The sequence below is a fragment of the Heptranchias perlo genome, chromosome 17, assembly GCF_035084215.1.
Source record: "Heptranchias perlo isolate sHepPer1 chromosome 17, sHepPer1.hap1, whole genome shotgun sequence".
NCBI classification, from domain to species: domain Eukaryota; kingdom Metazoa; phylum Chordata; class Chondrichthyes; order Hexanchiformes; family Hexanchidae; genus Heptranchias; species Heptranchias perlo.
In genome coordinates, this window is record NC_090341.1 from 23,556,104 (window position 1) to 23,580,535 (window position 24,432).

A 24,432-nucleotide genomic window follows, 5' to 3' on the forward strand; every position below is an offset into this window, starting at 1 on the left:
GCAAAAGACGCAAAACTCGTTATGTAGTAAACAGTGAGGAGGATAGGGACAGACTGGTAAAATGGGCAGACACGTGTCAGATGAAATTTAATGCAGAGAAGTGTGAAGTGATGCATTTTGGAAGGAAAAATGAGGTGAGGCAACATAAAATAAATGGTACAATTTTAAAGGGGGTGCATGAACAGCGAGACACATACACAAATCTTTAAAGGTGGCAGGACAAGTTGAGAAGGCTGTTAAAAAGGTATATGGGATCCATGGCTTTACAAATAGACGCATTGAGTACAAAAGCAAGGAAGTTATGTTAAACCTTTATAAAACACTAGATAGGCCTCAGATTGAGTGTTGTGTCCAATTCTGGGCACCGCACTTTAGGAAGGATGTCAAGGCCTTACTGAGGGTGTAGAGGCGATTTACTAGAATGATACCAGGGATGAAGGACTTCAGTTACATGGAGAAACTAGAGAAACCGGGGTTGTTCTCCTTAGAGCAGAGAAGGTTAAGGGGAGATTTGGTGGAGGTATTCAAAATCATGAAGGGTTTTGATAGAGTAAATAAGGAGAAACTGTTTCCAGTGGCAGGAGGATCAGTAATCAGAGGACACAGATTTAAGGTAATTGGCAAAAGGACCAGAGGCAACATGAGGAAAACATTTTTACTCAGCGAGTTGTTATGATCTGAAAGGCACTGCCTGAAAGGGTAGTGGAAGCAAATTCAATAATAACTTTCAAAAGGGAATTGGATAAATACTTGAAGGGGAAAAATTTGCAGGGGAGGACTAATTGGATAGCTCTTTCAAAGAGCCGGTATAGGCATGATGTGCCAAATGGCCTCCTTCTGTGCGGTATCATTCTATGATAATTGATTTATTTTGAATTTTTCATACTTCATTAAATCACTTCTTTATTTTTACTATCTTTCAATGTTATCAATGCCAACAAATAAGAATATTTAATTCTAATAAATTTGTAGACCGTGTTCCTCACATTTATAAAAATAATTAAGCCTTTTTAACAGTAGGTAATAAAATTTAAAAATAAAGAAAATCTCAATTTTTTGTTTCATCTCTGTCTTAAGCACAATGTTAAGTAAATACTAAGGCAGATTGAACAAGGCACATTGTAACATTTTAGCTAAACAAATTAAAATAAAGTTTTACCATCAAGAAACAATACAATAATTTGAATTAATTTAAGGCACAGGTTCAGCATTCCTATGGGTTGCTTACCTCACCAGCTCAACCTAGAATTCAAAGCTCTCTAAAAAATCTTCATTATCTTGGTCAGAATGAGGGTTAATATATACTCTGTCAAATTTTCACTTGCTGGTATCATAAAAGGAAATGCTGGCTAGTCATAAAAAAAATCCTTAACTAATGAACAATATTTTAATTTGTTAAATAGGTAGAACTATTTCTTTGCTTATACAACAGAAACTTGTATTTCACTTCAACAGATTAATAGGTTGGAACAGCACTGCATACTACAGTTGTTTTTAGTAAATACTTTCCATGCAGGTTAGAGCACAATCCATTTCGTTTGCATACTCAATTCCATCAGACGAAATCCCAAAGGGAACTGGAGTACTTAGACATACATGTGTTAAATATTAATGTACACATGCTCCAATCTTGAGCAATCCTTTCATGCTATACTTAACCATGTTTCATCAAATCCTGCGGCTTGTTAAAGCGACTTAAACCTGTAACAGTACGTACATAGGTAATAAGAACAGCAGAGTGAAATATTGTATTAAATATGAAAGCATGGATGACTACTCATTTCTCTGACACTCCCCTTTTGGGATTACAGGTCGTAAAATTAGGTCCACATTGATTCCGCAGCATTATCTTAATTTTCCATGGTAAGACAGTGCTCAGTTTGGTCAAATTAATACATTTCCTATTTTATGAGCAGCAGAAAACACAAGCCCTTTATACAGTTACTTTATTTCACAATATTATGTATCCATCAACCCTTCTATATATTTGTTTCTTCTATTCTATCCTCTTTAAGGCGATATGTACATAACACCTTGAATCATGCTTCTGTGTTTTCTCAGTATTGGGGGGGGGGGGGGGGACGTACAAAAATGAATCAGTGCTCCTCCAATGGCTCAAAGGGTAAAGACAATATAAAAGCAATACAGAGGAGACTCTCCCAGGTTTGATGTCTGGTGTGTGCTGAGTTAGCTGATCTCAACTGTAGCAGCTCTACAATTGGCCTCAACACCCTGGACCAGCTACAGAAATCAGTCAGCTAGGGTTCCTGTTTCTGATCACTATCCTGGAACCACTGCTAGAAAAGTTGGGCAGGAAGAAGATTGGGCTTGGCTTTGATGCCCCCATAATGAAATCGCCCATCAATGCTCACTGTCGAGACTCACATATCATAAGTAGTGATACTGGGGGCTGCCAGCATCCATGGAATTGTATCCCAACAAGAGGTAGGGTTTTTAGAGTAGCAATGAGAAAAACTAAAAAATAAATAAACTGCAACATAAAAGTTACAAACTGTACATGGCTTTGATGTATAATCTTCATTTTATAGCAGTAACAGTTTTTCATAAGCCAAGTTCTTTTGGCTAGGCAAAACCAACTTAAAATGTAAACAGAATTTTGAGTTTTCATCAATGTAAAGTAAGATGGGAAAGAACTTCTGCCATTTTCACTGCTATTCCAAATGCACCTGTGTAGTTCAAACATTTCTATTAAGCTTACTGTGATTTCTGCAGCAAATCCAAAATTCCATGAAAAATTAATTGGTCTTCCTGATGTGATAGCTTATTGGTTTAGAACTTAGTTAAGATCTAAACAAGACCAATAAGCTGCTTAAATCCCAACAGAAGATGGGCTTCTCCTCCACCCACAATTGTATGAAAGTATATGTTGACATCAAAAGAATAACTTATTGCTCTCCAGAAAAATATCTGCAACTTCAGTTTATTCATCGGTAAACGGCTGTTGTGTAAAAAAAAGTGATTGTACAAAATAAATCTAAATTTTTCCAGGTGCAGAAATAGGTCTGGAAAGCTTCATTTCACCATCCTAATGAACCACTAACTTAAGCACATATGGGTCAAAGCTTAACCTTCTTGGTTGCAGTAAAATTATAAAAAGGATATCAAATAATTCAGTAGTGCCTCAATGCTCCCAGTGCACTAAATTAGTTTTTGTAAAACTGATTTGAGTTCCAAGATTGGATCCACCCACTTCCGTTGTTTGATGCTTCAATGTGCAGTATGATTCAGTGTTTTTTGATCAATTTCTTGTGGTTACAGATTAGTAAATCCATTCATGAAACTCTATTTACCTGCCACTATTGTACTGCAGTTCTTATTTCAGATTATGGGTGTGCTTGCCCGGTGCAGTGAAAGCATTACCACAGCTGTACTCTTCAATGCTGCTGTTTTGCTTATTTACTCCCTGTTTACTCTACAAAGCTCAGAATGAGTAACCATGATTTGTGTTGTAATATATGTTGCATACCCCCCCCCCCCACTAACAGATATTACTCTGGCAGCAAGTGTCTAAGACTTTAATGCCCTACAAGTTCAAGCACATATTCAAAACTTCCTAATGGCCAAGAGGGGGAAAAAGACACAGTTAAAACAATAAAGCAAAAAACTACAAATGCTGGAAATCAAATAAAAAAGTGGAAAATGCTGGAAATATTCACGTCAGGCAGCATCTGTGGAATGAAAAACAGATTTAACATTTCAGGTCGAAGCCCTTTCATCATAACAATGTGGTCTGCATACCAATGCAGTATGCTAGTCAATAGAAGGGATTAGGTTCCAGCCAGCTCTTTATGAGAGGAGGCAAAAAAAAAGGGTAAGAAGTCTTTGGCTGAATCAAGAAAGTAAATATTAGAATATACTAGTCAATCTTTAGTAATGTTGCACACAATATGAAAGATTGACTGGTAGATTCTAATAGAGTGAGGACTAAGTGTAATCTTCTGGTGAAGTGGGGTTTTCGGGTGGGGAGACAATTGGACCAGGGTGCACAAACTTAATTAAGCCCCAATTTTAAAGCCATGTATTCTGTCCTTATTTTTACATTTTCATTACAAATTCCTATGTCCACATGGGGGAGGGTGTAACTACCACCTGACAAGTTCAAGAAGTGCATGGAGATGCAAGATAGAGAGAGGTTTTTTTAAAAAACTAATGCAGAATCCTCAGAAAAAGAACAAAGTCTAAACAATCATCCAAAATAGGACACAAATATGCTTTTTTTCCTGCAGAAAACCCAAAGTAACTATTGTGTTCTTATTGAAATATTATTTTTAAAACATGAAACCAATGTGGGTACATTTTTTTGAATTTCATACTGACAGAATTCCACACTTTTGGCTCGAAAAGATTAAAACTTCTGGCAGAGAATACATTTTTGAATCATGCAGTTTAGTTCAGGGTATGCAGGTTGAATGATTATTATTACAAAAATTAGGAAAAGGAACTGATTTTATAACATTGTGTGTAATTGGAAATTAATTCACCAAATTTACAACTAAAGGACGCCTTTAGTTGTAAATTTCACAGCTGACGCCTTTCCTGTTTTCACCTTCATCCACACACATGCAGTGATCACTAGATAGCACTGACAGACATTCCCCTAGATAATCCATAGGCAACTGTAGTGCCCCAATCATAATCAAATGAACAGACTGAGGATCAAACCTAGGACCTCCCTAATCTGTAAAGCTGGGAGGGAGGGAGATACTGTATGATAGATAGCAAGCTCCATGTTTCAAATAACTTAAATCACAAAATATTCTTCTCTAATATGGCAATCCTGTCACTATTTCATGCTCTTCAATGACAGAGGAAAAGTAGGTTTTAAGATGAGTTTCAATGAAGATGAACAAGAATTGGTGCACCTTAAGCAGCCAAGTTTCATAGCCAGGAATCATTGGGAACCAAAACCTGGATCTCGTATGTTCTATGCGCTGTTATACTGTTACTGTCATTTTCTATCATACTTTTAAGTTCTACCATTGGATCAATTGAGTAAAAAAATTCTGCCTAAAAATTAGAGCCAGGACTTTCAGGAGTGAAGTTAGGAAGCACTTCTACACACAAAGGGTGGTAGAAGTTTGGAACTCTCTTCCGCAAATGGCAGTTGATGCTAGCTCAATTGTTAATTTTAAATCTATGATAGATTTTTGTTAACCAAAGGTATTAAGGGATATAAGGCTAAGACGGGTATATGGAGTTAGGTCACAGATCAGCCATGATCTCATTGAATGGCAGAACAGGCTCGAGGGGCTAAATGCCTACTCCTGTTCCCATGTTGCCATTTAGACTTAAATCTTTGAATTTTAATGAAGTCCACATTTATTGTCTTGTTAAAACATAAGCACCCAAAAAAATTATTTTGTTTAAACTGGCTCTTCTTGCTCTTTTCAACACAAACTCACCACCAAGCAAAGAACTCAAAAGAAGGCGGAAGAAAGTCAACCTCCTCTCAACATCTACTGGCACTTTTCTTAAATTGTTTTTACCAGGTCTCTTTTTGTACTCACTACTAACAAAGTAGAGGTGCAGCAGGCAAATGGCAGGATCACATCATTATGTGTAACTGGGAATTAATTTACCAAATTCGCTGGGAGCATCAGACTCAAGTTGGATCCTGCCTTCACACAAATACACACTTCCAGCAGGAGTCACTGGATAGCAGGTATGGATGATTTCCCCACCACTCACTCACCTTGCTAAATCCAAATGCGGCGTCCTACGTGCTGCTTTAGCTGAGATTAGGCAACTCGCCACAGGGCCAAGGATTGACCCTGACACCTTTCTGGTTTGTATAGTTCAGTACGTACGAGAAGCATATTTATTTAATGAGCCATCGTGGGGGGAGAATGGGGGGTCTCCCAAAAGATCATTACTATAATCGCAACTGTTCATACCGAACAGATCCACAGCACAGATGTACAGATAATTAGAAGCTGCCTATTAACTTTGTTCCGTTGACTATCACGATGTCTCGAACGCGGGATCTGGATTTACAGCTCTGCTGATCCCCAGCGTCCTAGGGGGTTCGAGACTGGCGAGGGGTGGAGAGAAAGAATAAAATTAATAAAAGAGGATTAAAAGTAACCAGATCAGCAAGCGCTCGGCTTCCCGCCCCGCCATCAGCTCCACACGAAACAGGCCGCGTCTCGGCTCGGCCCGGGCCTTACACGGCAAGAAGCCGCAGAATAGGGAGCTTTTTGAGATTATTACTTCATCATTATTATCATTTTAACTCGACGTTTTCTGGTATATTGTTTTCAGACATTGCCTCCTCCCCTCACTTTGGCGGTTTATTTTGTTTTTACTTCAAAAGTACCCGAGGTTCCACACATGGCGACTTGTGCGGTTTTATTAACATTTTAAACTGCAGATGAGCCTCCCGCCCACCGGCTTCAGTTGGCCTGCGGGAAGAAACATCGATTAGAGACAGCGATCTCACACAATCAGGACGTTTATTAACCCTTCGGTGGGCACGTACCCCGATCCGGCCTCGGTGGTGGCTGTGATGGAGTGAATCCTCAGCGTGTTGGCCATGTCCTTCAGGGCCTGCAGAGTATTGGCGTCGGGTCTGTGGTAGCAAGCCATGGCGAGCAGGCGGAGATGGCTGGATGATTCCTTTTTCGGCAGAGACTGTTTATACTGAGGGAACAGCAGCGGCACGGGCAGCTCTTGTTCCCCGCTGAGTGGAGTCTACAAATAACAGAGTCAGTGTACGGGCGGGCGAGGAGGTTGCAAGGAGGGGCCCGGATCAGCCAACCCTGCTCCTATTGGTTTCCACCACCAGACTGACATGACCAGACAAAAGTGCCGCATCATTCAACAAATTACAACACAATTGTGGTTACAAACATCACTGCACAGCACATGTATCTGTGCATTAAAGCTACAGCATTCTTATACTTTCATAACGCAAGAGCGTTAGCCAAAGCGAACAGAATATTTCTATTCTGTAGCCATAATGGTATAATTAGGAGACAGAAAGGCATTAAGGATTAGTCTGTACAGTAAAAGGGAAGGAAGTCTTGAAAGAGTATTAATATGTACAAGTAAAAGGGAAGGAAAGTCTTGGGGAGATACTGTCTGTTCAAAGTACTCAACTTTTTCACACAAGAAAATAATAGTGGCACAATAAACCTCTTAGATTTTTTAAAAACACTTGCTGACATGGAGACTTTCAAGTAGGGTATCCCTCCCTGCTAAGCCGCTCGGATTACCTGTCCTAATTCTTTGACTCGGTGTCGATTTTTATCTGATTACGCTCCTATGAAACGCCTTGAGACGTTTTACTCCGTTAAAGGCACCATATAAATGCAAGTTCTTGTTCTTGTTGATCGTATTTACAGGAAACAACCCAGAGCAGCTCCGTCGATCAGAGGCAGCCTGGTCATATCGGAGAGTTTCTGGGTGTCCCTCTGAATGGTTCCATCGCTCTGTATGATCGATGCGCCTTTTTTTCCGTGAGAATCTCACGCTGTTTAGGGGAGCCAGTCTGCCCTGATTGTGACGTCAAATTGACTTTAAAAGTACCCGACCCAAGGAAATCATGCTGTAAGCCAGAAAATTTGCATGACATCTGTAACATGGCCTGTAATATCTAATCTCTCAGGAGAGACGGGGATATAAATCTATCCAGAAAACAATGAATAGAGCATTCCTCTAAGGAGAATCTGGCAATCAAGCAGAGGAGTCAAGCCACTTGTGAGCCTAAATGGCGACAGCTCAGTGTCCAGGATCTTTCAACCAATGGGGCGACCAAAGGTCCTTGGATTATGCAAAACATTAATTGCATGACTTGTACAGTTTCAGATGTACTGAGGGTTAAATAATGTATTCTGTTCTTCACATATACATTCTAAGAAATGAAAACAGTTTTGATTTTGCAATTTTTTTCAAAGAATATAAAAGGCTTTGGACATGGTGAAATTTCTGGAACTTCCTAATTTTCAGCCTAGGCGTGGTACAAGAACATCAAGAGAAAAAAATGTACATTTTTAAAAAAAAGTATATTAAGAATATCCTCACTTCAGAGGGGAACAAAATTAAATGAATATTGACACTACTGTGGAGTTTTCACGCAGCCTAAGTTATTACAATGGACTGCTCTGATAATTCTGCTGAAAACCAGTTGTGTTAACTGCTTGGGTAAATTTGTACTAGTGCAGTGACATAATTACTGATATTTTTTTTTGAATGCCTTTTTAAATTTAAAATTTCTTCCTTCAGTTCATCTTTTATTTCAGTTTCTCTATTGTTGTCTGTTGCTTTTTTTCCTCAAGTTTTCTTCCACCTGTTCATCATTACATAGAGCCATTGCAGTTTTGTTGCCCGCTTGACTTTCCTTTGATTTGAAAAAAAGGAAGAAAATGTGAACACTTTTAAATACCTGAAGGCCCTTTGCTGCAGGCAGTTTGAAATTTGAAAACCTGGTGTTCAGCAGGGCTATAGAAAGTAGGCTGAACTCACTTATCTTGTTTAAATATGTTTTTCCTCTTTTCTCACCAATTCTCCCCCACCCATCTACTTCTTAGGTATTACTTGGGTAGATTTCAATGAGTGCTTGACGCCCTCTGGTACCTTGTCCAAGTGAGCTTTGATGATGAGTGCCTACTGGTTAATTGATCGTGGGTGGGTGGGGGGAGGGAGTGTTTTCAAAGCTGAGCTCAATCTTGTCTTTACCCAAAGGCCACACTCACACAATTCCACTCAGGCATTGTGGCCACTTGTGCTTTGGCTGATATCAACTAACTTGCTGCTAACACGGAATTGAACCTTGAATCTTCTTGATTTGTATGTCTAAGCAAAGAATTGTGTAGACCTGCTGAGCCTTAATGCTAGGATTTTCAAAAATTCAGAGGGGGCAGAGACCAGGAAGGTACCAAAATCCACCTCCTCCACCACCACCAGTGCATTGTAGCTGCAGTATATACACTATCTATAGCATACACTACTGCAACTCTCCAGGTATTTACTCCAACAGCACTTCCCAGCTCCTCAACCTGTAACACCAAGAAAGACAAAAGCTGCATCACTTGCAACTTCCCCCCACATACCGTTGTGGTTATGTTACTGAACTAATAATCCAGAGAATGTGAGATCTTCAGTTTAGTATGCTGCCAGCAAGAAATTCTATGATTCAATCTTCTCTGCAGTTAACTTTAAGAAAACAAAGTTTCCTTGTAAGTACCCCATCCTTTTGTTCATTGAGTCTTTTAGAAATTGCAAAATCCTCTTCGCTTTCAGTCAAGTACTTCTCTGCATCCTTCATATGATGCTGTGAGGCTAGTAGAAGAAATCAGAATGCAGGACTGGAGGAGAAAACACAGGTTTTGGGATACCAGAAGGAACAACTGTGGTTGAAAGCAAGATAAAATCAGTAGTAAAAACATGTTTTTAAATCAAAAAAAAATGGGTGAAAATCAAAATTGGGGAAAAAATAATGGGTCTGATAAAAAGAAAACACAGGAATCATTTTGTGGAAATCCTTAAAATCAATGACACAGAGCTGCACAGACAATGAACCAGTTCTACTTTGATTCAAAACATAATGTACATTTATATAGCACTCCTCAGTAAAAGAACATCTCAGGAGTTTACTGAAAAGGTAGAATTAAAAATCTCAATGAAACAACAAAAAGGGAACTGATGTGAATATATTTACATGAATTTATGACTCTGCTACAAGGAACAAAAATAGCATAGAGATTTTAAAAAAAATTTTGGCCTGTTATTTTTTTTTAAGGGTATACATCTTGTTAATGTGAATGCTAAGAACCAGGAATGTACTAAAAAATGCTGATTATCTGATCCTTTAATTAAATATCAGAATCAGCAAATTTATTTCATCAAAGTTTATAAAAGATGCAGTAACTTCCACGGCCCATTAATGGCATTGCTGACTGTGGATTCACAGCACCACCAGCAGTCACTCAGTGTCACTGCTACACTGACTGTACCAATGAACCAAGCCAGTGCACAGTTTTTAATCCCAGTTTTATTTTTTTGTTGAAAATATTCACAGTAGTTCTAAAAACATGAAACTAGCAGGCACTAAAATCTTAACTGTTAAGGCAGATACTTAAGTTGTTAGAGAACTCCACTTTCAAAAAGAACAATTAGATATATCTACATACATATTCATCACATTATGGAGAAAAATTAATCTTTTTAAGCAATGCACTATTCCTCAGATGAGGGCGAGAGCAGGTGTCTTGTTTAGAGGCCCTGCCAGGACTGTGGTATTGCTGGCACGGGAAAGTACAACAGCATGTTCCTCAAAAGAATTGACCTTGAGCTTTGCTCTTCCCTACCTGTCCATGGAAAAGATTTTGTCCCCAATGACACAGACTCAGATTGGGAATTGTAGGCATGAGCTTATATCACATAATTTTATTGCACAGTTTATTGGAATACCAACATGGTATTGCATCAGGCTGCACTTTTCAAATTTTTAGTTTACTGAAAGAATCCAGAAATAAATGAGCTGCACACCCCCATTGGGAATTCCATGGGAGCAATCTATTCAACTGCTTTGTTGAGTTAAATACACTCCCAAAATTGAGATTTGTATTCTGAAAACTAACATCTTAAATGCAATGGCCAATGTCACAAGCATCTTCTGCTATAAGAATGAGAAAAAGAGTAGAGAGATATTTGAATCAAGCATAAATTAAAAAAGGCTTAACTTAAAAAAAACTAGCACTATCTATTTTGCTGACTCAAAATAAATTAGTGCTATTTCAAATGTGTAGTTTGTGTTAACATTAAATAATTGGGGATTGTTTGCCAATTTCCCCTCCCCTGAACGCATCTACTTCTATAATTTTCTAAGTGCCAGTCGCACTTGTCCTAATAGTCAGGCTATTGAATCATGGGGCATCACATTCAAGCTCACTGCTATCCTCAGCCAATGTTCACACACATGCATGTTCTAGCAGGGATCACTGGATAGCTACCAACTGAACCACTTGCTGGGGTTGGGGGGGGGGGGGGGGGGAGTTAAATTTGGGGAGTTTAAACATTATAAAGTTCCCACCAAGTATTTTTTTTCCTCTTTCAAATGCATCAAGTATCTGATGAGAAACAATTAAATCTAATGAAGTCTTTAACTTACTGAGATGACATTCCAAGGTTTATGAGCTAATAAATGTATTATGGTACCATCATCTAGACACACATTAAAAGGAACCAAGCAACGATTGTGAAAACCTACTAAAATATAATTGAAATATTCTGAAGATGAGTTTAGCACAGAAAGTACACTAACTACTAGTTTCATACCTCTCCCTTACAAGTGGTATTTGTGTTCTGAAACATGCTAAGTATTCCAATATTTGCCTTTCTGTTGTATGTACTTTATCACACACTTTGTTAAGAACTTGTTTGAGGCCACTAAATTAATTCCAGATAGGATTCTTGCAACCAACACATGACAACCCATCGATCTAGATCTGATTCAAACCCACATCGTAGAAGTGAAAGGTAAGCATGCTAACTTATTGCACCACCCTCCTGATTTTTTTGTTGGATTGTTTCAACGTTAACAATTTCCCAGGACTTTGATACATTTAATTTTTTGATATTCTGAGAGTTTACAATTTCTTTTAATTTTCATTCAGTTCTGGTATCAACAATAAAAAAGTGATATTTATCAGTTTCAGCTTATCCCCCCCAAAACTCAGCAAGTACAAATAGCTTGATGTGTTACCAAAATATATATACTAAGATCATCCTAAGTTTGATCTGTGCTGAATTAGCTGGCTTCAGACAAACAAGAAATACCCCGAATTGATGTGTATTTAGTTGATTGTATATATTTTCTAGAATTGTTATTTTTCTGATTTCCCAAAATTATCCTATTATTCCTAAGGCTCATCGGTGTGTTCTTGTTTTATTAATTTCTCAAGATTCTTTTAAAATTTACCACCATTTCTCAGTGTTTTAAATCTTATATTGCTGAAACAGACTGTGGTTTTCATTACTTTTTTTGTTGAATTAATTAAACTAAACATCAGTGAAATTTACAGATTTCATTATCTCTACAACCTAAACATCACCAGCATTTATCAGGAAATTGAAAACATGAGATTTATGTATAACATGTATTTTTGGCTTTGCATATTTGTGTTTTTTTTTAAATGTACTAGCTGAACCACAACTGTGATGTTTAGTTCTTAAGATGGATCTGTGTTGAACACTGTTGAAGGACTCCTTACAAGGAAGTGGTCTCAATGAGGATACAGTAGCCTAGTGGTTATGGCACTGGACTAGGAACCCAGAGATCATGAATTTAAGTCCCACTATGCCAAGTTGTGAAATTGAATTCAATAATTCTGCCAATTTGTGGACTTACTGTAAAAACCCAACTGGTTCACTAATGCCTGCCACCCCTACCCTATCTCGCCTTCAAGTAACTCCTGTGACGAAGCCCAGCAAGCCACTCAGGTGTAAAAAAAAATTACCAAGTTTAAAAATAAGGGGGAAGAAAATCAGATGAATCTATCCACTAACATAATTGTGTATAATTAATTATATCTTTCAGTCAACATCCCAGACTCCTCAATCACCATCCTTATTCCTGCGAGTGGCCCAGGATGCTCTCAATATTGACTCTGGATCATATGAAGCCTGTATCAGGTGGTGAGAGACCCAAGAGGAAGAAGGAACCTCAACCAACCTACCTTTTGCAGACACATCTGTGAACTGCGTAATCCTTAAGAAGACAAGACTTTGTCTTCACAGGGAGGACATCTTGCATCATGTATCGTGGCACTATTGCTGTGCCAAGTGGAACAGACCTAGCAGTCCAAAATTGGGCATCCATGAGTTGCGCGGGCAGTCAGCAACAGCAGAATTGTACACCGCCACAATCTGTAACCTCCCTCAGTTGTCCATCTCCATCAAGCAGGAGACTAACCCTGGTTCACTGCAGAATGCACAAGGGCATGCCAGGAGCAGCAGCATAAAATCTCTGAATGAGGCACCAATATAGTGAAGCTACAACACAGTGCTATCCTATATTCTAAGCAACAGGCGACAGCCAGAGCTAAGCAGCTTCATAACCAACATATCAAAGTGACATTAAGCAGCAGCTAAGCGCACTGGAAACAGCAAAGGCTATGGACCCTGACAATATGCCGACTATAGTGCTGAAGACCTGTGCACCATAGCTAGTCGCTGAACAAGCCAAGCTGTTCTAGTACAGCTGTGACACTGGCATCTATCTACCAGACAATGTGGAAGATTTGGGATGCCTTTAAATTTAAGTTCTTTCTTCTTATATTGAAATTCTTGCATCTCGCATGCAGTTCCTGTTTGTCACACTCATTTCCTGTGTCATTAATTTGTCATGCTTTTCCATCATGCTTGGATATTGCATTTGGTTCTAATATCTAGGTATTACTTTAAATTCAAGGCATGTATGCTTACCATAATACTTACCTTTCAGTTCTCCCAACACTAGGTGGCACTGCTGCTCCTCCAGGTTCCATTTCCAGTTCAGTTTGTCCAGGTGGCACTGCAGGATTTGTATTATTTAAACTGGTGTTTCTTTCATGTTTAAGTTTCTTAATATTATTCTAGGCCTTAGGTCTCTCTTCCCACCCATTGTCCACTTGGCCTGCCTGTCCTCGCAGGGTCTCAATCCACACATTACCACTGGACTTCTGGATGACCTCACCCACCCACCATAACCATTACATATGCTTCTTTGCTCGTCGAGCCCATTCACTATGGTTGACCTCTGCCCTCTGGCCATCCACCTATTGGCCTGCCGACAGTGGCCATTCAGGGTCTCACTGCCCTCGTCACTAAGTTGGGAAACATGCAATTTGTGTGTGTTTTTTTTAAAAAGCGTTTACAGTGCTTTAGTGTATTTGTTGGACTATAATCGATTCACAAACAATTTGCTGGTTTTCCAGCTTAGTGCTGGGAAATTGGTTTTGGGGTCAGCCAGGGTGGGGGGACTAGAGGTAAGGGAATGGGGAGTGGAGATGACAGGGGTAAAGGGATAATGCAAAGGGAAAAGGGAAGGGGTAGGAGAGGAAATGGGAGCAAAGACATGACGGGAAGGAAAAGAATAGCGAAGAGGTGGGGTAGTGGAGGGGGCAGGAATAAGGCAGTGGGATGGTGGGCAAAGAGGATGGCCCACATCTACCAGTGGAAAATGCACTGCACCATGTGACCCACCCACCCACCACCTCCCAGCCAAATGGAAAGCAGAAGACAGAGGGGGAAAAGCACGAGATGCAGAGTGAATCAATAACATAAAGCTGACCGACAGGCAAGAGAGAAACAGTTTGCGCCGAGTTACCATGAGCAACCCCATGGAAGATGCCCTAGTATATTAAAAATCTTACATATCTGTATGCTTCTTCTAATGTCACTTTTGCCATCACACTTCAATGATTGGCTCAAAATAAAACACCAGCATATCAGAATTGAAGAGGTAGGGGCTGTAGAAATCAAAAGTAAGCAAAGTGGCTAAATCATGCATGTTCTGAGAAAACATTTGAGAGAGGCAGAATTCCTTCCAATTTTACCATTGCCCCATAGTACGTGCAATACAACAAAAAAAAATCACCCTCCAAACTTGATTATCCTTCCCCCCACCCCCAAATATCTGTTAAATTCAGATTCCACACCAATTCATATGAAGCATAAAGAAAACATAATTTCCTAGCAAACAGAGCTTAGGCTTATATCATTTTTATTCTGCAAGGCAAGACATGCAATATCAGCTCTATTTCCAGTTATCCAAGTGGAAAACCATGTTTTCACTGTCTGCTTGCATTACTGTTCAATTGAGAAAGTCAGAGCTCTATGCATGCATACTTAAACACATGGAATTAGATAGTCAGCTCTTTTTAATCATTAAAATGTGCCTGACGCTACACCAAGACATTACTCTGTAAAGTAAAAACCCACCTCCTTGGTACGGTTTTGCTCCAGTTCCTTTTATACTGTGGTGAATGTGCATTATCTGTGTACCAATGTGTACTTGTTCATCTTATCTGGTGTCTTGGATGTCAAGTCAGTATACAATGCTAAACCTACAGCATGAAAGTAGCAGTAAATTCCTAAAGTCATTGCTTTTAGATTTTCATTATGAAAATAAGAGAACCCAGAGTGCAACAAGATCTGCTAATACACACATTGTGCTGAGTAAAGCTTATTGATTGTGCAGTGACATTTGACCTGTGTTACAAAACAATGACGTCTAGTGCTCTCCCCAAATTAACTTTTTACGTGCAAGTGGTATTTATAGTGGAGCAAAAGTCCATAACAGAAAATGTCCCAACTCCAGTTATTTTTTTTTAAAAAAGAACTTTTATAGATCTTATAGATCTCTCTGGTGGTCCAGTTAGTCATACCTCATCAATTACAACAGATGGGGAGTTGCTATAATACATGTCTCAGAATGGTACCTGTATATTGTTGTGTGCAGCTGACAGACTTGAATTATGCTGCTGGCCGTACTTCATATCTGCTCCGTGGTAACAGAGCTCTGTGCTCACCAGACAGTTAAATTTATAATGTTAGATAAGGGCAGAGAAGATTGAAAACACTCAAATTTAAAACTTGAAAATATTTAAAACTTGGTTTCACACTGGACTGCAATTACTGCATTCAGTGTGAATCTCAAACAGATTAGCCTATATCCTGGAAGCGGACTCACACCACTTGACTAATGTGGTGGGGAGTCAGGACAATGATCCGATTCCAGAGTTAGACTACCACTGATGCATCTGAAACAGCTTTGTTGCGACACAAAACCAGAGGTCTGACGAGTTAGAATTCACAGGATCATGCACAAGATAATCTAAAACCACACATCCTGTTTCTAACCATGATATATTGCTTATTCAAAAATTATTCATGAACCAATGCAGTTTTATTGTAGGTGTTAAAAAACACCCTTTTAAATTATTTTTATTACAAAAATATACCTGCTGAATAACAAAAAGATGAACTTGTTCAAAATGCTCATTAATCCACAGAATGGCTATTTTTAAAAAGGTACACAAGATGTTGAAAATCCACGAACATGGCGTACATTCCACACATACAAAGCAAACTACAAGTAAATTGTGAAGCAGTTAAGTATTAAGAATGGTGATTGACCACTGTGTTGTGCTATAGAATACTAAGATGTGTATGTGCGCTTCCAATTCCCCACATGGCAAGTTCCTGATTTTAGCTTGGCAGTAAGGGGAGAGTTGCTGAGTACAGGCACTTCCTAAATGGAGCAAGGTCTCAGCCTGGGTTGTTCTTGTGTACTTGATTTGGCTGATTACAGTACAGCACTGGCAGGCGCAGGGAACAGGTTGCCTCCTCTTGAATGAGGAATGGTAGATTGTGCTGGAAAGGGAGAGAGGTGGGGGAAGGGGAAGGGGAAGGGGAGGAGACATATTACGATCAATAGGAGGGAAAATAAACAAAAAAGAATGTGAGCATATTGTTTAAAGAAAATTTGAACTGAAATTAAAATGAAAATTTGTATTTGCCAGTCTATCGTAAACAACAGACATGTAGTAGGGCCATAACAATTAATTGATCAATTTACTGATTAAAGTAATCACAACTAATAACTGCCTAAGTTTATCTCAAGAAGCAAGCTATAATGATCATAGAGCACTAGAAATAAGATCCAATCTTTGGATTTCATTTTACTAAAGAAGGTTGACATCAATGTGATAAGAAAGTTTTTTGTTTATTGAGCAACTGACATACATGCAGCTAAATATTCTTCTAGCTTTATCAATTGAGTTTCACAGTAATATACTGGCATTATGCAAAAAAGACACCACGAGGAATAGACAGTCACTAATTGATTGAATATTCAACTACAAAAAAAAAGTTCCCATCAGTCCTTTTACATTGAAAATCTTTCTCTAGTGCATACACACTTCCATTTGTAGCTTTGATTAATTTAAACTTAAGTTGCAACATTGTATGCCAGTTAACTGTTTTCAAAATTAGTGACTACAAATGACTAAAAAATACTTAGGAAATTTGTCTGGAGAATTAGGGTTCTTTTTGGCTATTACAAGCATGCAAACTTACACATTCCCATAACTAGCATGAGAAATTCAATTTTGATTTGTATGTACCCAAATACATGTAAAGCAGCCACAGTTTAATAATTCAATAAGTAATGTTAATATGGGGTAGAAGTTCAAGCCCAAGGCAAGAAAGTGTGTTAATATCAGCTTCTGATTTTCTTGCCTCCACTCAATTATTTTGATATAAACATGCAAAAATGTGCAAATCTAATTTATTTTAACTTAGAGTATGGTACAACTTCAAACTCTGCTTATTTCATTATTGCTGTTTTTTTAAAAGCTATAATTGGATCTGCAATGCAAAAGAAACATTTAGGGTCAGTGTTGAGGAGCAGACACTTGATAGTTTAGTTGTGTCTATAGATTGACTTTTAGCGTCTAGTTTAACTTGCAATTTATATCTTATGTATTTATTTATGAGGCAAAAAGAAGTCCGTCACTTCTATACAAATTTGTATAGCATTTCAAATTAATTTAATTGGAAAATCTATTTAAAATAATAGTGATTAAAACACCTTCCTCTGCATATAAGCAATAAAAATATTATTGCCTTTAAAACATTGGGAACTGCCTGTTGTACTTTTAAAAACAGAAAACTCCCCAGAATGCTTTTTTTTAATGCTTTAAAAGGTGACAAAACAATCGAGACAAGTTTTCAAACAAGAAACAAACTCCAAAAGACACTTATGTAAAACAAAGTCATTTTACAAATGTTTCTTATAGAAACCAAAAAACTCAAAACAGGGAAAACATCCATTGCTCATTAACTACACTGTACCTTTTAAGGTATCAAAAGTAGGATGTTACTGTCTATACATATACACACTGTGGGTTTGGCCAAATACTTTCACAGAAGTGCTTACAATATTTAAATTGAAGTACTGTAATACTTTGTAGATGTAAACAAAGACTGATGATCACAAAATGTAAGTGTAGAAACTAAGAATTAATATTGCAAAGGGTGCATTCTCACAGTATCATATTGCTCAACACAGCAACTATTTGAATTATTTATACTTGTGGAGACATGTTCACTCCTGTAGTTCAATGTAGATTAACCAGTGTGTCGCTTCATAATTTGATGTTACCTACATTCTTTAGAAGAATCTGTAGATAGGCTTCATGGATTGTGTTTAGAAAATCGGAGTCATTCTGTGGGAGACAAAAAATTCAAAGCCCATAAATCTAATAACAATTTTAAAATTTCATTACTTTATTAAACTGCATAATTGTTAGAAGTTTACCTACATCTGTCTCCTATTCTTTTAAACATATAGTTTAGTTTCACTTACGACTTAAGGATTGGGCCATCATGCATCTGGAAGAAATGACACACCAAGTACATCTTTCGGGTTTATTATACTCCCTGAAGTCATGTGAGATTTCCCGATCTTGTGTGGCATATATTATGTGCATGGTTTTGAGTTGGCCCTCTTGCATTCTGTTACAGGTAGAGGTAGTGGAGGTAACCACTTTGCTTTTATCTAATCCTCTCCTCTAAGTGGCTCAATTCTGTAAGTTTTATATGCTTTGAAAAGACAGAGAGGATGCAAGTATAGAGAAGAGGGAGGAAAATTCCCTGCAGGATTTTTCTGGGTTCTGAAGGCTTAGTTCAAAGGGTGTCAATCTACACTGGATCTTGGGGGAGTATACTTGGCCTAAGGAAGAAGCTTCAGATCCAGAGATAGCATTGGATCTGGACACTAGAAAAAGTTCTGTTGTGAAACTTGACCAATATCTACAAGATCATGATTTGACCCCTGTGGAGAAAGGCACCCACAGCTCGGAGAACCCAATCATGCAGAGATGTGCTCCCAGTATAATGCAACCCCATCCACAATCCAGATGGATGTGTTTGTGATACTGTGGCATGTGTCTGGACTTTTACTATAAAGAAAATTACACAAACATACCAAATCAGAGTTAAAAGCAGCAGGGCTAGCAAAGTATGGAGGGTACAAACTACATTCCAAATTGAGTAGGTAATCTTACTTTTATCCTCCATATACCTTTAAAAATAGGTTTGCATTAATGACCAACACACCAAACACATTGGTGCAACTCAAACCCAAGCAAGTTTTTTTTATATAACAGCCTCTATGAGTCCAGACTACAATTGATGGAGCTTTCACTTTGTTTGGTAGTCACTGACCCGTTCAATTGTCATAAAGACACATCCCACAACCTGCCCACCAGTATCTCAGTTGGTGATGGAATTATGTAATTTATTTTCACATCCACATCTTTTTATTGCTTGTAACATCCATTCACATAGAACCATGGAAGTTTACAGCAGAGAAGCAGGACATTCGGCCGACCGCATGTGTTCCAGGACACTACTACCAACATTCACTTTTTCAGGTGTGACTCTGGAATGTGTGTGTTAACAATGATGAACCCAAGTAACTGAAATTGCTAATGGTGACAAACAACCCGGCAGCTGATAAAAAAAACTTATTTATGGAATTACATCTTTAAATTTGTATTCTTTGACACTTATCTGGCAGGAATCTACTGATGTCTTTGAAAGGATCCACGGCCTGAAATTACCTGGATAGTTTTGGCATAACTATGGCGCAAGAGCAGAGCTGTGTGTTTTTTTTTAAGAAAAGTAATTCTCACTAACTGATTTATGCCAATTTTATGCTAGAACATAGCCACACATGAATTTCCTCATGCTGCTTCCGAGGTACGCCTGCCGAAACCCGTTGCTGCTCATTTACATAGCCCCGCCCTCATGCAAAAGACCAGCTCACAAGAGCTGCCAAGACTTACACAAATAATTCACTGGCATAGATTTATAACCAAAAATTTAGGTGTAGCACAGCCCAAAGTCACCCGGTATTAGCCTAACTGAGATTTATGGAGTTGGATAGTGATTTCCATCACAGTTTTTTTTTTGAATTTTCTTACTGAGACCTGCACTATACTTAACTAAAGTGCTGTCATTCTCAGCGCACACAAAATTTTTCAGATCCCCGCGCCCAATGCCCCCCACGTACGTTCAGAAGAACTAAGCAGCTAGAATGGCCTTCCCAATGAGAATACCCCATAATAGTGAAGAGCAAGGAGCATCAGAGACAAGAGGCTCACAGAGTGGGGTGCATAGCAGAAGACAGCAGCGCATTAGCTATTACCCCCATTGGTCGTGTTGCATCTGTACTTGTTTTACGTCAGTTATTATGTTTCTGGGTAGGCAAATAAGCTCTGCAGGAAATTCTGGCATACGTTCCCATCGGCAAGATCAGTGCAGAAATTGGAGTGAATTTCAGCGCCATTTCTATGCAAGTGCGATCCAGGAAATTTGGGGCCCATAACTATAGTTCAAAATCTACTGAGGTATTAAAAGTTTCACTGCCAGGATAGCATTTCTGTTGCAATTTAACATGCAATGACTTAACATCTACTAGTTGCTACACACAAAGCTGTCTATTTGCTTAGTCTACACACTTTCATTCGAAACAGCAGCCATCCCTTCAGCTTTTAAAAACAACACTGCATTGACCTAATCCTTCCCAAGGGGAAAGTCAGAGCCCCATGTGAGCCTACATCAGGTATACGCGTGTCGTGCTGCTCACTGGCTTATCAATGCCAATGCAATTTTTAATGATTAAAAATATTCTCATAAGATAGTCAGCTTTTTTCCAATCATTAAAATGTGAATATATCACAGGCCACCAGACCTTTTCAACTGTAAAAAAAATGACCTTTTTGACATGGATTCTCATCAACTGCTTTGACATTACATCCTGCATCCACCCTTACTGTTGTGAAACGCCCCTCCCTTTTCCAGATGATTTTGCTAATAGTTTTGCCCAATTTGTACTACAGTTTTGGTGTTGGATCTACATATATAGATGGATAGAAATGCTCATTTGAAAAGAAAACCACTCTCTACACTGACAAAGTTAAGAGAGTAGAAAGTGTACGGTCTTTAAAGCAGAATTTAAAGTGATATAATTTTACCTCATTGGTTATATTCCATATATTACGAAAATCTATCTAATTGGGAAGAGAATGGACTAGTTTACCTGGGCATAAGAATTTTAAAAAATGCTGCCCTGTGATCTGTATATACTTTTTTTGCAGAAAGATGAATTTCATGTTAAAAAAAAAAGCATACTGGTTAGTCCAAGTGGCTGCTTTACAGATGTCATCCAATGGTACCTTTCGCAAAGTAGCCCACTGCTCTTGAAGACTTGTAGCAAATTGCAATGCATTTTGGCAAATAAATTTAAGTTACCAATATTGAGTCGATAACACAATAAGTGAAGTGATATCCCATTATGTTGATTTTTGCTCCGCCTCCAACCTTTATTCTGCATATGTAATAGAAGAGACCTCTTTTAATTACCCACATAGCAGAAGTACTGCTTTCTTTAAGACTCATGAGGTGTGGGATAAAATGATGGCATAATCAGAAATCCCACCGCTCTATAGGAATTTAGTTTGAGAATGAAGGTCAGTCTTAGCCTTATACCTTAAGATATAAGGTGGGTCAGCTATTAAAGCAGCGAACTCAACTACAAGTGTACCTGACACTTGCGCTCCAGATTAGGTTCAAACTGATGGTGGTCGTGAGCTCGCTGGAAGATTATAGCAGCTTATGAAGAATCAAACTGCAATGACAAAAGGCACCAAATGCTCATGATCATTTCACTTTGAGAGATCCAAATCCCCTATTCTGTCACAGATGCAATTTTGTAGAGGCTGATGAGTTTATAGTTAATACTCTATAAAATACAATGGTTTCTGTACTGCGGGGACAGTGGAAAGCACCTGGCCAGGTTGAATAATGGGAGTGCAAGAATATGTAGATATTCTGGAATTTTAATTGATTAACAGGGAAGGTGAGGTGTGGGAAGAAGAGCAGGGATTAATCTTGCTGAACTTTTCCTCAGGATATTAAATAACTGGGGTAATGTTCATAATAGGGCAGGTTTGTGGAAAGAGCAGGCTTGATCAGCTGAATGGCTTTATCTTGTTCCATGTCATGTTCTTATGAGTTACAGGATAATCAAGTACTGCAAGAACTGAGGGAGACTTTCCTGTTAAATAGTGAGTCTAACCTCCACAGTGGCACATGCCAAAATGAATTTTTGAGAATGAGGGCATATCTCTGGGAGGAGCATGATATCTAAAAATCATGGTTTTTATGGAAAACACACTACAATAAGCCACCGTAGGCTTTTCCACCCGTATCTTGGCCATCAGCTTGGAATCAAAATAAAGAGATAGAAAGGCGAAAGTCCATATGATGGCTTGGGGATTGGATCCTAGCATCCGACATAGAACAATGGTACTGGTGTATTGGTTTCCAAAACATTTCCTTTTAGGAAATGACTTAGTGTCTACCATCTCAACATGCATAAGTTTACATGGGCATTCCTGTCATTGCTTATTCTCTGCAATCATTGCACAATTTGCACAAGCAAATCAGATAGCAGAAATTCTGACAAATGACATTTGAAACCTACACAAAGATCCCAGAAAAATTACAAAATCTTAAGCAGTGTAAATTCCAGGCCAGTAAACGGAGAAATATGGTGTTGTACAATATGGGAGATACTAGACTTTTGCCTGCAATGCAACATATTGCTCTATAACAGATGGTGACAGGTGAATGAGCATGAAGGGGGCACACGGCAGAAGCCACATAATGGATATCTGTGGAGGCACTGATGTATGGCTCCCAAGGGAAGGTCACATGGGTTCCAGATGAGGCATTTAAGAGGCATTCAACTGAGAGAATCAGAGGAACAAGTTATCTTACTTATGGCATGCATTGTATAACTGGTGAAGATAAGACTTTATTTATATAAAAAAACAGAATTACCTTTATTAGGTGAGTTAACGTATCCTGAAGCTGTGTCTTACTGAGAACAGTTGGCAATGGTGAAGATTGGGCTTCTGATGCCAACGTTAAAGGAGAGGCTGAAGTATACTTGCTTTTAGTTTCTGAATTTATTCCTGTTGACTGCTTGAACATACTAGGAGACAGAAGCATCGATGGACCAACTGAAGAGGTGGTTGTTGGTGTGAGAACAACCTACAAAATGACACACAAAGTTAAGTAGAATTGGTAGCCTGATAAAAATGAAAAGGTAAACATACCCTACAATCTATACCTAAATCTTTGTTGGAATCTTCAATGATTTCAAGTAAATCATGGGTCATAGGCCAGAATTTGGTTAGACTTTGAAGTACTAATTAGGAGTCAAAGCTGGAACACTGGTATTCTGATCAAAATGCATAAAACGAATCGCAACAAAATACTGCATTGCAGAACAGCTTGATAGAATATTTGAGTATTAGATCTGAATATTGCCAAACTGAAAGTCTGGTTATGAAAGCTAAAAGTCTGAGTAACTGATTTTAAAAACTTTTTTCATTCCTGTTTTGTTTTGTAAACTCAGCTGTATTTATTTCTATTGAAATGAATGAAAACATGCAATATATTGTGAAAATTGGTGTTTTAAGGAATGCATTAGGTCTAAAGTAAACCCTCACCACCTGTTTGCTTTAAAAATATAAAGATATGGCAGTAATCCAAATTGCGGGTTCAGATGGCAGCAACCAATTTCACAGATTGGGAGAAAAAAAAATTAAGATTGTAACAAGTACTGCACGCAACATTTTCTGCATCATTACCCTCAGAGGAAGCCTACTAACCAGACCTGTTTAATATATACAGAAGCACTGCACAATGTTATACGATTGTACAGAAGCTACAGAACATGCTTAAGACAATATTGCTACAAATAAATTATGAAGATCTGCCAACTAAAGATTTTGTTCAGTTTTTCTTTCATTTCAACTACAGAATTATATATTGCGTAACCTTTTTTCTTGGTGCCTGGATTTTAAAAAAAATTCACAGACAAGTATACTAATTATTATAGATTATAAAAGTCTCACAAAGCTTAGCACAATGTTTCTCTGCACTAAAGCACAGTGCCAGGATGATTTTGTTACTGCGACACCCCCATACATTCAGATGAAAAAGCTGGCATTGCAGTAAACTTGAAATGCTCCTGCACAAGGAACAGCACGTGATGATTCTCTGCATATCACAACGTCTGAAACACCTAAACATCCCCAGCGCTGAGACACATAAGCTGCTACCATCAGATAAAGGGAGAAAACTTTCATTAAAAAGTACTTCCCAAATGCAAAATTAAGAAGAAAATTCTCTCCTGCCAGGACTGCCATTTTAGTACCCTTCTTGCATCTAGTGTCACTTCAATGACATGTCACTGGTATATTGTGGAGCTGTTTCCTTCACTTAGACAAAAGTCAGTGCTGCAGACACAGCCTAGATATCAATCTGGAGATGCTAGAAAAAAGGAAA

At 38.4% G+C, this 24,432-nt stretch overlaps 2 protein-coding genes across 3 annotated transcripts in view; both read right to left on the reverse strand.

Annotated features, from left to right (window-relative positions):
* LOC137334173 (transketolase-like) overlaps window positions 1-6,751 on the reverse strand; it is a 40,752-nt gene extending 34,001 nt beyond the window's left edge. The window contains exon 1 of the mRNA XM_067998734.1: window positions 6,500-6,751. Within this exon, the coding sequence (XP_067854835.1) occupies window positions 6,500-6,606 (107 nt within the window). The 5' untranslated portion in view covers window positions 6,607-6,751. The remainder of the gene's footprint in view (window positions 1-6,499) is intronic.
* A 9,157-nt stretch (window positions 6,752-15,908) lies between these two features.
* The window catches only part of dcp1a (decapping mRNA 1A), a 59,585-nt gene continuing 51,061 nt past the window's right edge, over window positions 15,909-24,432 (reverse strand). For both annotated transcript variants that reach the window (XM_067998735.1, XM_067998736.1), the window contains 2 exons: window positions 22,918-23,130; window positions 15,909-18,233 (listed from right to left, as the gene is read on the reverse strand). In XM_067998735.1, the coding sequence (XP_067854836.1) occupies window positions 18,153-18,233; window positions 22,918-23,130 (294 nt within the window). In that variant the 3' untranslated portion in view covers window positions 15,909-18,152. The remainder of the gene's footprint in view (window positions 18,234-22,917; window positions 23,131-24,432) is intronic.